The following is a 13,737-nucleotide window of genomic DNA, read 5'->3' on the forward strand; positions in this document are numbered from 1 at the left end:
GTGGCGATGCTATCCGAATGCAGCCAACAGCAAACGCAACATTGCACACTACAGATGAGAATCAGTCCCGCAAGCCATGACCTTGTAAGCAGGGCGAGATCTCTGGTGTGTGGTGGGAAAGTCATGGGGAAGCTACAGGAGACTTTTGACAGCTGGTGTCTGGATTCAGACGGGTCTAAAAGAAGCTTTGTGCTGCTGGAGTTTGTGGCCCTTTTCCTGACCATATCCTACTGTGTAGCAGGCCCTTTTCCTGACCAATCCAAAGGGGATTGAGTGGAATCCCCTTTGTTTTCTGAAATGTACCACACCCTTAGCTAGATCTAAGATCTTTTTCAGCAAAGACAAGGTTTTTCCAGAATATCGCAGGTCTGTGGAAGGCCTGGTGGGTTAAAATCTGCTGTGGAATGGAATGCTACTGCTTTCTGTACTAATGCTACAATCTGAGGATACACACTCAGAAACTTACTGTTGTAATGACTGGGCTTGCTGAATACACATTCAGGGAACAAATTCCTTGCCAAGCAAAGGGCATGTGGATAAATTGAGTTGGCTAGTTGTTGCCCAATTCACAAAGTGATAGTTACATGCCTGAGATTTATCTGGATGATTGATGCAGATGACTGAATGTGGAGATGGGCGAAGTAGAAGTCAAGGGAGCCATGGCCAAGAATACCTTCAGCAGATGCAGTCATTCTGCATTAGTAGCAGTATTGATACCTGCTTAGCTGAAAATGCTACTCTAGATAAATCTCTAATGCCAAAGCCACCCTGAACAATTGTCTTATTTTATGTATCCGTGGTTGCTTTGGCTTCCTCTCAGTCTCATCTATTTTAGTGACGGGTCCACTGGTTAGCACTGGAAGACACTATTCAGAAGAAGGAGAGACATCCTTTTCTCCAGATCTTGAATGCTGTGCACAGATCAACAGTAGACATTTGCTAAGCCTAATACAAACATCTGTCCATTTCTAGTTGTCATGCCTCCCTCCGAGCCTGACTCTGAGGACGACATGGCGTTCCCTGTTGAGGCCCAGGAGGGGGTGTCTGTGGCTTCGGAGGACTGTGGGGAGGAGCAGGCTGAAGCAGGCCAGGGCCCTTCAAGTTTGGAACAGGGAAGGCAGAGCTCAGACGAGGAGCAAGACCCCTCCCCACCAGATCCCAGAGCAAGGAGAGCAGAGGGGAGGAGAGAACAACGGAGGCAGGCTCACTTGCTTGGGAGGAGAGCGTCACGCCCCACTCCACAAGGCACACCTGGGGAGTAGGATTTAAGGAGACGCTGTGGGGTGGGGCATTTGCCGGGAACAAACGTGAACTCTTGTGATAGTGTGCTCTTGTACCTGGACACTTTGTATTTTGGACCAATTTTGCTTCCTGCTGATGTCTCCTTGCTGTCTGCAGTTTTGCAGTTTTCAGTTCACAGGCAAGCTGGGAGTTGAAAGGATTATACGTTTGCTTGTTATCTGTTTTACTTTAAAGAACCATGTAAACTTCCCTGACTGTTTTATTGAACTTGTGCCAGCATATGTGGGGGCTGTTGGGTGAACGTTGGCAGTGCTTAAAAAGACAATTGTTCTGACCAGCTAATTGCTTTGCCTCCGTTCGGGGCCCTGGGTCATCACACTAAGTAGGCAAACTTGCTTTAAAGCTTTGTATCTTGCTCCTCCTTTTCTGACCTCCCTTTCCCTTTCCCTCCAACAGAGTTCAGTTTCCAGTCACAGCACAGTTCCTATTCCCGCAACCATTCCAGAGACACCCTGCCCAGGCCTGAATTACCAATCATTTGGACTCTGGACAAAGAGCTCCCTCTCCAGTTGTGATGCTGTGCAGTGACTTTGGTGAGGGTGCCTGAATGCCTGCTTCAGAGTCATAAATCTTCTCAGGGAACATGGCCACGGGCGTACTCAGACCTTGCAAGGGGCTGGTTTGAAGGAAAGAGAGACACTTTAGCTCTGCCTCTTTGGGCCCATGGAACAGCCCCTTCTCCTGCAGCAGAACGGTTCTTTCTTTCCCACAGCAGTGGAGGAAAAGAAAATGGATGAGTGTTGCCAGCCCAGCAGTCTTTGTCCTCAGTCATTCTTTCTCCTTCCAATCTTGGTATTTTGTTTTTAAGCCAGCCATACTGTGCCCTTGTCAAAGCCCAACTCATGATGGAGGAGGGGCTATTGAGCTCCCTGCCCCCCAGTGCCAGAGAGGCAAACTGCCCTGCTAGGGCTGTCCCCTGGTGACTGGAACTGCCCTTTCTGACCTATGCGTTGGTGCCAAGCTGCATTTCAGGGTGTAGTGTGAAATATGGCGGGATTTGGAGTGCCTGCCTGGTAAGTTGGCATTGCTTATCCTCTCCCCTGATGAACTGCTGCTCCAGAGAGCTTTAGTTGCTGTGTAGCATCCTGCCTCTTGAGCTGCCCCGAATCCTTTTCTGTGGGGCAGTGCTGGGCAAGGGCATTTTTCACACTGTGATAAAAAAATATGTTAGGATTTTATCAGCACAATTAAATATTTCTGAAGGAAAGAGCTGTTTTTTTTGTTCATGTTTCCTTAGGATGTATTCCTTCCTTCCTGGGAATGTTGGGATAGGTCTTAATGTATTTTGCATGCAATCTCTGCTTGGCCTTTCAGAGGCATCCTAGTTTTCCCTATATGCTGAATTTTTTAGTAGAACAAGGCAAGAAATAAATTACTATTGTTTATATATTTGTGGGCTAGATTATGCTATCTAAGGCTCAATATCTGGCCTTGTAACCATACCAACAATGAATATTTAATTTGCACATTAACTTGGATGGGAATGTGTGAAGCACGTCAGAGTTCCGATATGATCTATCCTATTCAGCATTTTTATAAATAACTCTAGGCCCTAGAAAGGAATAAATGTTGAGAGTACCTGGGAAAACAGAATCAATATTTAAAACCATATTTAAATATTGATGTTTAAATGATCAAGAGCGCTAAATCAAATCTACAAGAGATACATATAGATCAAAATGTATATACAGTAACTGGTGGGAATGGTCATCAGCTATAAGATCAGGAAGTGATACTATAGAAATTTGCTTTTTTGCTTTTTGATCTTTTGTCATTAGACAACACAGGTTGTGAGGGCCCTTTCTCGCACACATTGGGATGGAATAAGGTGCCCACAACAAATAATGGCAGCAGGAGCTACCATATGTGAGCCAGTATCAATCAACATGTAAAGATTAAGGCTTCTGAGGAAAGACTTGACTTCCAGTCTTCCATGTCTGACTTGGTTTGCTATAGTCATCTTTTATACTTTAAATACTTCAGGTTTTTAAAGGACTGTCACATAGGTGATGGAGTTAATTTGTTGTTTCGTTGCCTGAGAGCAGTGTTTCTCAACCTTGGCAACTTTAAGATGTGTGAACTTCAGCTCCCAGAATTACGCACTTTTTGGAACAGCCAAGTTGAGAAACCCTGCCCCAAAGAATGTATCTGAATGTTACCACTTCTTAATCATATGAACTGTTTGACAACAAAACAGAAGCAGAGGCTGAATATTGTCAAGAGTAATATAAGAAATGGGTATCTGTATCCACAGGAACTTGAACTTTTGAAATCGTATGTTTTTATAATTACAAAAGTTTCCTATTCTAGAACTTAACATGCTTGACCTAGCCTTGCCTAAAAACTGCATAGTCTATTCAGTCTTAATAGTATTATATGGCTTAAGAATGATTACTTTGGTACTAATTTGGCTATATCTCCTCCCTGCTTTAGCAGAAAAGTAAGTATTAAGAAGTGACTATTCCCCACAGTTGGAAGAATAATAAATGGGTCAGTAAGGACTAATCAAATACACATTTTTGCTTTGAGAATCAGGTTTAGGTCCAAGCTACTGTGAAGAATGTTTCCTTTTATATATAATTTTATTAAAGATTTTTAAAGAATATAAAAAACTAATACAAAGTAATATAAAGAAAAAGAAATCAAAGAAAGGTGCAAGAAAGAAAAACAGAAAAATATAAAGCAATAGCTTCCAATTTTCTTTACAACAGTTATAACTTTATTCTGTGGTTACAACATACCTCTCTTCTTTCTATATCCTGTTTAATCATCAAAACCATACATCATGTCCATGTTTTCTATTTCATGCAAAAAGTCTGTAAGGGATTTCCAGTTAGCAATAAATGTAGATACTGTCTTTTCCTTAACCAAAGAAATAAATTTAGCCATCTCAGCAAGTTCCATCATTTTTACCAAGCGTTCCTCCATTGGGGATAATGCTGAATCCTTCCATCTTTATGCATACAATAATCTTTATAGTATAAAATAGATAATCTTTATGCATATAAAAAGTTCCATTACTTTTCCAACTCTTTGTCCAAAAGAAAAATTGCTGGTTTTAATTGTATATTAATCTTTTAAAATGATCTTAATCAGTGTGTGTATTTTAATGCAAAATTTTCTAGCTTTTTCTTGCATATCCCAGGCTCTGTCCATTGCACCGATATCCTGTAGTTTTTAATAGTGATCATTGGTAATTTTTGTTTTGTCCTGGACATCGGTGATAAAATGTTCTGTTTCTATTGTAAGCTAAAAGCCTTTTAGCTACTGCACTAAGTCCACACAAATCTTTTTTAAGAAGCCTTTCCAAGTATTCTAATCTCATGTAGCATTTCAATGGGGAGAATTCAGTCAGTGGTGAGTGCTTTTCCTGCAGAAGCTACCAGATTCATCTTTTGGCTTTTCATTTGAAAGGATAATAAGTAGCAGGGCTGGAAAACTAAAATCCTGGAGAACTGTGATCCATTTGAAGAGGCAAGAATGGATGGAAATGATCTGTGTCAATCTAAGGCAGTTAACAAATGTTTCTATAAGTGTTAATGATTTTTTAAAAAAAAATATGTGGAAAGAAGAAAGAACCTATAAAAAAATAAAATTTCCTATACTATACATAATTACTCAAATGTTTATTCCGTCCACCCATCAGGCTATACAAATGAAGTCAGCTTACATTTAAGCCAGTTAGTAATAAAAACATTGGGAAATATAACTTGTAATATATAGCCTGAATTTCTACATAATTTTCCAGTAAAAAGTTTATTCAAATAAAGAGGCTTAAAACTATTGTGTAATTAGCAGAGAATACTTTCCTCCCAAACTACAAAGTATCCATTTTAATGAGTAAGAACACACAATATTGATTTCTGTTTCTTTATCCCAAAGATCCCAAATATTTTTAATCAGCCTTCTCGCTCCAACCCCAGTTGGGAACCATCCAGATCTGGATTTCAACTTCCGGAAATCCTATTTGGAAAGCTCCAGGATCTGCAAGGCTGATTTAGATATTTATATTGTTAAGACTGGTTGGTGCGATTCAAAGTGGTGGCTTTTTAAGTGTCCTTGGCTAATGGCTATAAATTGATTTGAATTTATAGTCGCAAGACTTGGTTTTTTTGCAAAGTATTTATGAAGGTTATCTTTAAGTCTATTGCAATTTTATATGTTTCCCCTTAATATTTGATTGATTGATTTTGAATGTTGAGAAAAGTATGCTGCTTAATGTGTCAAGTACAATCAAACCAGGAGCCAACAGCTTAATTGCACTTGCAAAAAAAGAGACTGAGCATATTTTCACAGCATTCCTTAATTTCATAATTGCAAATTCAGTTTGTAGTATTTCATGAAACCTGTCTGAAGTAATGCAAATAAGAGAATGTATTTTATTCCTTAGTAGATGCTTGCAATTCGAATTGTTATCTGATCCCAGTCAGTTACATAACATCCAGTTATACTTTAGTGGAAGATCTTTATTTTTATCCAATATGTGAAAAGATTTAATTCTTTCCCCCAGCAATACTTGAATCTTACTGTTTTGGATATAGTATAGGAGTATGCTACTGGTTGCTTTCCCCCCCCCCCCCTCAGTCTGCCAGCCATCTTTTGAAGGTATCATCGCCTGTTGTGGAATAGTGACTAAGTGTCACCTGATCTCGTTGACAGCTGTTGCTTTGCCCCCGCACAGTTTACTGAGACAAAAATGGCAGCTGGGATTCCATTGGGATCATGTGACCTACTAAGAATAGCCTTGTAGGCTCAGGACATGGAATGATGTCAGAAAGAAGTCAAGATCTGGACAGCACACTAGACGAAAAGAAGCAAGCTTGGTGAACAGAGGGAAATTTCCCAAGTGGAAATAAAACAGGAAGAGATCAAGGTGTAAAAGCCAGAAAAGAGAGAGGCCAGCACTGCCAAAGCAGGGGAGCTGGAGCAGGCAGGCAGAACAAGGCAGAGGGAGCAAAGACTGGAAAGGCAGGCATTGGGACTTAGGGAAAGCTGAGGGGGGGGGGTCATCCATCCAGCCTATTGGAGTGTGCTGTGGGCAAGAATTGGTGCTGCGGGGATGAACTTTGCCGTGGGCTTCAAGCCGATGCTGGGGACTTCACAGAGCATGGATAGCCTGGAGAAGCAACTTATCTGCCCCATCTGTTTGGAGATGTTCACCAAACCGGTGGTCATCCTGCCCTGCCAACACAACCTCTGTCGCAAGTGTGCCAACGATATCTTTCAGGTGAGCAAAAAGCCCAATAAATGCTCTGGATAAGCATAACATGAAAGCGATTCTGGTCGTTCTGGGTGATGCCTTTCTAAAATCTGAGCCATTTCTGATTGAAGGATAATTTTTGATAATTATGTAATCTGTATTCTCTGCTTATAGATAGCCATTAATATTCATGGCATTTCTTGAGTAACATCAATAAAGGGAAATATCTGCCTCCCAAAACTTAAAAATGCTAATGAGAGAAGGGGATGGAGGAGCAATAGAGAACTTGGAAGTATTGCAGTGCCAGTTACATCTTGTTTTGTGGAAAAGGACTGAGGTATCAAGGCCAGTGTGTTTAATAATAATAATAATAGTTTAAGGGAGAGTTTGGAAGATGAGATAGGAAGGACATTGTGTGTTGTGTTGAGCAGGAACTCCAAAAATGGGAGGTGTACTAGATAGCTGTGAGCTTCGGGACAGGATGGCGACACTTTGCATTCAGCCTGGCAAGGCCATTACAGCAGGCCTGAAGGGGGAGAGGGTCTGTTGCCTTTATATGTATCATCAGTGAGGAGAATGAAATGGATGCAATGAAATGCTTCTTCCTACAGAGCATTTTCTATACATTGCCACCTTCTGGAGCCAGTAACCATTTACCCTGTACCACATGGCTAACATGAAAAAGAATACAGCAATAGAACTTGAGAGCTGGATGATAAAATGGAACATATATGGGGAAAAATATCCTACTGATTTAAGTAGGATTTGTGTATGATGATTTTTGTGAGTTGTTCAAATAGGAGGCTGCTGCGGTTATAATTTGTTTTGTTACACAGTTTGGCTAGGATCTAAAGAAAGTGTAACACAAGGTGGGAAATGAAAGTTTTAACCCAAAGAAAGTATCTTAGATCTCATTTAGTTACATGTTGACTACATTTATACAAATATGTTGAATTTATAGCCAGTTTGGTCTAGTGGTTAAGGCGCCAGGCTCAAAAGCAGGACGTCTTGAGTTCAAGTCACGCCTCAGCCAGGAAACCCAGCTGGGTGACTTAGAGCCAGTCATTCTCTCTCGATCCAACCCATCTCCCAGAGTTGTTGTGGGGAATATAGAAGAAGGAAGGTGTGCTGGATAAATTTGCTGTCTTGAGTTATTTGTAAAAATAATAAAAATAATAAAGACAGAGCCATCTGAACAGGTTCAGCTGCTGTGTATAGTAGGAGTAAAGGCATCTTGTAATCAGAGTTAGGAAGTTTTGTGCAATGCAGATATTCCTCAACTTACAAACATTTGTTTAGAAACTGTTCAGAGTTACAAATCACTGAAAACATACAACTAATCCTTGCACTTATGCCACCGCAACATCTCTATGGTCATGTGATCAAAAATTGGACACTTTATTTAAGATGGTTGTAGCACTCCAGGGTCATCTGATTGCCATTTCTCACCTTCCCAGTTGACTTCCAACAAGCTAAGTCAATAGGGGAAGCTGGATTTGCTTAATGACCATGCAATTCACTTAACAACTACCGTGATTTGCTTAATAACCATGCCAAAAAAAAGTGATAAATTTGGGTGTTCTCACTTAACAATCACTGTCCCAATTGTGGTTGCAAGTCAATTGTACCCACAGTAAAACAGCCAGGGCTTTTCTTCCTTATTTAAAAGGGAACACTCTGCAGCAAACAACAATTTAAATCTGCCTTGAGTATGGGTGGTGTATGAGATGAAAGCCACATTATAGGGATACAACATAAAAAGAGGTTACCTGGCATTGTTTATGGCTAGATCCTAGTGAGGAAAAGCCACCCTTAAACACCATTGCTAGGATTTTGTATCTCTCTGGACAAATTCTAGAAAATCTAAATCTTGATTCTTTAAAACCTGTTGTGTACATGTCCATCAACACCACCTGAATTGTGGGATCCCTTTAAGGCTAAAGAATTAAATCCCTTTCTGAGAAAACTAAGCAATCTAGAGTCTACCATCTCTAAAGGCAAGACACCAAGATATAGTCTTTAAATTCACTAAACAAAATGACTTTAACAAAACTAATAAAAATGCACGTTTTGCACTTTTACAAAAATAAGAAGGAAAGAAGTGATGTTAATTAGAATGAGAGTAAGGATACTTTGCAGAGGAAGAATAATCTGTGCATGACCGGTGCCACCTAGAGGCCACAAATAAAATATATTGTGTATATATTTTCACTTTTGTTGGGTTCACTCCACAAATAAACCATGTAAGAGTCCAGTGTGTTGCAGGAAGCAGTGCTAGCTTTTTAATTTTATTTGCTTCCTGTCTCTGTTTTTATCCTATTCAACTATGCTGCCTTTTGCTTGAAATGTATCTTTTAAAGCTTTTTTTTTAGCAGCTATGAAACTTTACTACTCATCTTTGGTACTTTTACCAAACAAAATCCCCATTTTCTTATGACTTTATTCCTTTGCATGTAAAGATCTGTTGAATTTCACTCTGTTGGTTGGGACCTTAATTCCTTGTGTACACGATGTCTCTTTGAATCAGAATTCTACCTTCTCTAGTATCATCTGTCCTTCTCATCTTGTGTGAAGGTCTGTTTTGATGACCGTTGTTCCTCGTTCAAACTCTAGGCGTTCTGCAAAGACTTTCTGAATGTTCCTTTTTTAATGTAACAAGGGAAAATTGAATATATGAGACAATCTTATATTCATTGAATTTAATTCACTTTTAACTACATTGTGTTAAAATTCAGTGAAATGACTACCTGCTTTTTTTCCATGGGCAGTTCCTGGTATAGCATTCACAAGTAAGGAAAATCCACCCAAGATTTCCATGCACTTAAATAGGCCCTCAACACATTAATTTATATAAAAAAGATAGAACTATGTATTGCTCAGAAGAAAGTCCTACAGCACTCTTTCAGTATCTTTCCCTCAGAAGAAAAATGTATTAATTTGTTCCTTTGAATTAAATGGTGTCTTATGTATTTTACCCAAAACAATTTTTTTCAGACCTCAAATTGACAAATCAGTGCTTTTGTTCTGCTTCTTGGCTCAAATTTCATTTCGATGCTATTTGCTCTCATACTGGAGCAGGAGAGTCTATTGAAGCCAACTGACCCCTGAAGGCCTTGAATGGCATCCAAGAGTTTTCAGTGTAAACAACAACAGTTGTGATTTTCAGACTAGGATTTTCTTTTTAAAAAAATACAGTTTGTTAAATTTCTTCAAAAGCTAAAATATAAACAACAAATAAATTAAAAATTGCATTAAAATATTTCTCAGGATATTCTATTTTATTTTAATTTTATTATTTACTTTACTTTATTATTTTATTTTATTATTTCATTTTATTATTTTACTTATGTGCTGCCCATCTCACCAAAGATGATTTTAGGCAGCTTACAGTCATTGAATAAAAATGCCATGTAAAACATTGAAACAATAAATAGATATCTTAAATTTAAAATTCAGCTAAAATTAAAGTGACCAGGGTGAAGAGGGAGGGAGCAAAGTGCCCACAGGGAGGAGATGGGATGTTATCTAATTTAGATATTTATTTATTTTATTTTATTTATTTATCAATTAAAGGAGCTCTCTCTTCAAGTGGCCACATCTTATACCAAATTTGTAAGACCCTGTTGGAGGAGTGAGGTTGTCCCATTTAGCTTTTGCACTTCTTAGTCACTAGACCAGTGATGGCGAACCTTTTAGAGACCGAGTGCCTAAACTGCAACCCAAAACCCACTTATGCATCGTCGGGTGCTTGGTGGGTGTGGCCAATTGGGTGGGTGTGGCCTATTGGGTGGGTGTGGCTGCGATGGTAACGGCAGACTGGGTGGGACTAAAAAGTTCAATCAATCAATTCCAACTTTGCAAGATCTTTTTTTTCCCCGCGAGAAGTTAAAATTGACTGATTGATTGAACCTTTTTTTTTTTTGCACACGGCGGCGGAGGCCTAAAGCGAAAAGGTTTTATAAAACCCAGATGAAGGCCTAGGACTGGGGCGACGGTGTGCGTGCCACCGAGAGGGCTGTGAGTGCCGCCTCTGGCACCCATGCCATAGGTTCGCCACCACTGCACTAGACCATCATTCAACTGTCTGAATATATCCTAGAACTCACATGTGAGTTGGAGAATGAGTTACCATGCTGTATGTATGGTGAGTTACTCTGGCAAGTGGGTCTCAGGCCAGGGGATGGCTGAGAATAATCCTTTGCCAATGTCTGCCTATAGCAGTGATCTCTGCAGTTGCCAACTCTTGTAATAGTAGCTGGTGGAGGACCTATTTGCATGACCTGTCCTGGGATCGAGGAATGTTATTGGTGTTCAGAATGCTCTCCTGGGTTTCTGTTACTGCTTCCTAGAAGAGCCACACTTTTAAGAAATGGGTAAGTAAGCCATACTGAACCTCAACAAAACCAACTTTCCCATCGCGTCCTTGCCAGGCCTCCAACCCCCTGTGGCAGTCTCGTGGATCTACTTCAGTTTCCTCAGGAGGCCGTTTCCGGTGCCCATCCTGTCGGCATGAAGTCGTGCTGGACCGGCATGGAGTTTATGGCCTGCAACGCAACCTTTTGGTGGAAAACATAATTGATATCTACAAGCAAGAATCCTCCCGGTAAGTTACGTGTAGAGTCCCATGGTTTCTGTTTCAACACTGGTGGTAGTCATCCTGCACCTAAGATATGCGTGTTGTGCTCACACATTTCCATTGCTCCAAAATCTTTGTGTTCCAAATAAAGGACTAGAACTAGAATTTTCCTTCTGATTACTTCAACTCTCTTTCCTCCTTCAAAGCCTGTCAGAGACTGAATCCTTGGCTGGACCTCTCAAATCTTATCCTTCCTACTTCCGCATCACCTTCCTTCCTAAATGCTTTTCTTGCTTTCATATGCATTTTTCTACTTAATACATCCAGATATGGGTCAACCAGTACATCTAACACACTGTTGGCTCTTACAAGAGCAGAGTTCATAATCTGTGAAGATTAGACAAAGCCATCTCCACAAAGCTAGAACTTATTTTTCAGAAAGGTATGCTAATATTGATACCAGTTCTCAGTTCTTTATTTGCATAGGATTTTAGTATTACTGGATTACTGTATTCATAATCTTTGGTGGCAAGATCTGTTTAAAGGTTAGGGTACTCTCGCATTCCTGGCAAGCAAAATATTCCTCTCACTTTTGCAAACGTATTTTCTCTTTCATGCACTATTCCAAAAAGGGAGAAATCAATAATAACACAGCATAGTACAGTATGTGATACTGGTATTATAATATTTATTTTTTAAAAAATAAAGGCATGCTTCTGTTAGCCCTTTGTCATGTTAATGACCTATTACAGTGATGGCGAACCTTTTAGAGACTGAGTGCCCAAACTGCAATCCAAAACCCACTTATGCATCGTCGAGTGCCGGGTGGGTGTGGCCCATTGGATGGGCGTGGCTGCAGTGGTAACGACAGACTGGGTGGACTAAAAAGTTCAATCAATCAATTCCAACTTTGCAAGATCTTTTTTTTTCCTGCGAGAAGTTGAAATTGACTGATTGAACCTTTTTTTTTTTTTTGCACACGGCAGCGGAGGCCTAAAGCGAAAAGCTTTTATAAAACCCAGCTGAAGGCCTAGGACTGGGGCGACGGCGTGCGTGCCCACAGAGAGGGCTGTGAGTGCCGCCTCTGGCACCTGTGCCATAGGTTCGCCACCACTGACCTATTACAAAGCTGTCTTTTTTAATAATTTTATTAAGCATTACAATTCTATAGATAAAAATTGCCTACCAAAAATTTAAAAAACGAAAAAATAGAAAGGGCAGAAAGAGGAATGTGCTATGGTTTGTTTTCTTTTTCTTTGTTGCTTCTCATAAAATCCTTCAGGTCTGTTTTGTAATTCCAATATAAGAAATTTATCCAAGTTCTTTTTATTTGCCATTTGTATATCCCTTTTAATTATTAAAAACTGAATTAATTTGTATATCCAATGTAATATTTTTCCATATCTTTCCTGAAGCTTGATATTTTAAAATTCACTTTCAGATCAATCTCAGTCTTATCCTGGACAACTTGTTCCTTTTCCTTAATATCTGAACACAGTCTATCTATAGTGGTAGACACTTCTAAAATTAAATTCTGGATCCATTGTTCAAAAATATCCTTTGATATGTTTAATGTTATTCTGTATTTTGCTCCATTCTGTGTTAGTAAGTCAAACTGAAGTGTTCTTCTCCTTTAATTGTAATCTTTAGTTGCCTTTGGTTTCCTCTAGTGTCTGTCAAGTTTCCATTTTATTATATTTTGTTTTAAGAATTCAAAACAACAATATTTTCTCATGGGAAAGATTCTTATAACTAATTTCAAAATCTTATTTCAAATCCACCTGGACCTTTAGTCCATTTACTGAATAATATTCTAATTGCTCTTCTGCTGATTATCCTCCCCCCCACACACACAATTTTTATGTTCTTAAGCTTATCGTAAAACTTATTTTGCTGAGGATTAAAAGGAAGTCTCCCAGTACATGTTATAAGACTTGTCAATTGGAAGGTTCTTAATAGTTGAAAAGCAGTAAAAAAGCAATTTCCATAAGTGTTTAAGAAATGAGACTTGGCAGAACTTTGTGTCCATAATATAGGCTATATTATGGCTGTGAGCTTGGTGGATTCAATTGTCAGCCGTTCAACTTGTGAGCTAACTGAACAAACCTTAATTGCTGCAGTTTACACATGAGGAGCAGCTGTCCAGAGTATTAGTGGGTAATGTTGCAATCTCGCTTTGTCTCCAGAGAGATTTTGTTGGCCAGAATTCAACCTCTGGCTGCTGATCTGCTGCAATATCATCTCTGATCCTTCAGATAGATCTAGTTTGCTATGTCCTCAATGGAACTCATCACCTACCACAAGGCTTACATAAAATGCTGGACAGGGAGGAGAAGAGAGCCCCTTTGCATGGGTGCTTCTTCAAAAAGACTTTGTCCCCCCCCCACATTGTGATTTTTCAAAACTGCTTTGAGATTTGGTTCTTCTTTATGCACTGAAAAAGAATATAATTCTTTAAACGCCTAACCTAATCTAAACACCGTACCAAGAAAATGGTTAACCTCATCAATAATTTGAATCACATAAAGCTATCAAATATGCTGATTACACTAACATTGCATTGCTATCATCAATCAAAGGAAGGATCATGGTAGCTAAGCATTGATGGTAGAACCAAAGCCTTGGCTATCTCTTGGTCACTGCATGTTTTTCATGGAAC

The 13,737-nt window shown here is 39.5% G+C and overlaps 2 protein-coding genes across 5 annotated transcripts in view; both read left to right on the forward strand.

Moving 5' to 3' along the window:
* The window catches only part of DNAJC5G (DnaJ heat shock protein family (Hsp40) member C5 gamma), a 10,152-nt gene extending 7,645 nt beyond the window's left edge, over positions 1 to 2,507 (forward strand). For all 3 annotated transcript variants that reach the window (XM_029283931.1, XM_015814815.1, XM_015814816.1), the window contains 2 exons: positions 1 to 84; positions 1,699 to 2,507. In XM_029283931.1, the coding sequence (XP_029139764.1) occupies positions 1 to 80 (80 nt within the window). In that variant the 3' untranslated portion in view covers positions 81 to 84; positions 1,699 to 2,507. The remainder of the gene's footprint in view (positions 85 to 1,698) is intronic.
* A 3,546-nt stretch (positions 2,508 to 6,053) lies between these two features.
* Positions 6,054 to 13,737, forward strand: part of TRIM54 (tripartite motif containing 54) — a 15,117-nt gene continuing 7,433 nt past the window's right edge. Inside the window, exons 1-2 of one of the 2 annotated variants that reach the window (XM_015814817.1) lie at positions 6,054 to 6,529; positions 10,933 to 11,105. In XM_015814817.1, the coding sequence (XP_015670303.1) occupies positions 6,362 to 6,529; positions 10,933 to 11,105 (341 nt within the window). In that variant the 5' untranslated portion in view covers positions 6,054 to 6,361. The remainder of the gene's footprint in view (positions 6,530 to 10,932; positions 11,106 to 13,737) is intronic. The other variant, XM_015814818.1, reaches the window with a different exon arrangement.

This window comes from Protobothrops mucrosquamatus, unplaced genomic scaffold, assembly GCF_001527695.2.
Source record: "Protobothrops mucrosquamatus isolate PMUCROS unplaced genomic scaffold, P.Mucros_1.0 scaffold286, whole genome shotgun sequence".
Classification (NCBI taxonomy): domain Eukaryota; kingdom Metazoa; phylum Chordata; class Lepidosauria; order Squamata; family Viperidae; genus Protobothrops; species Protobothrops mucrosquamatus.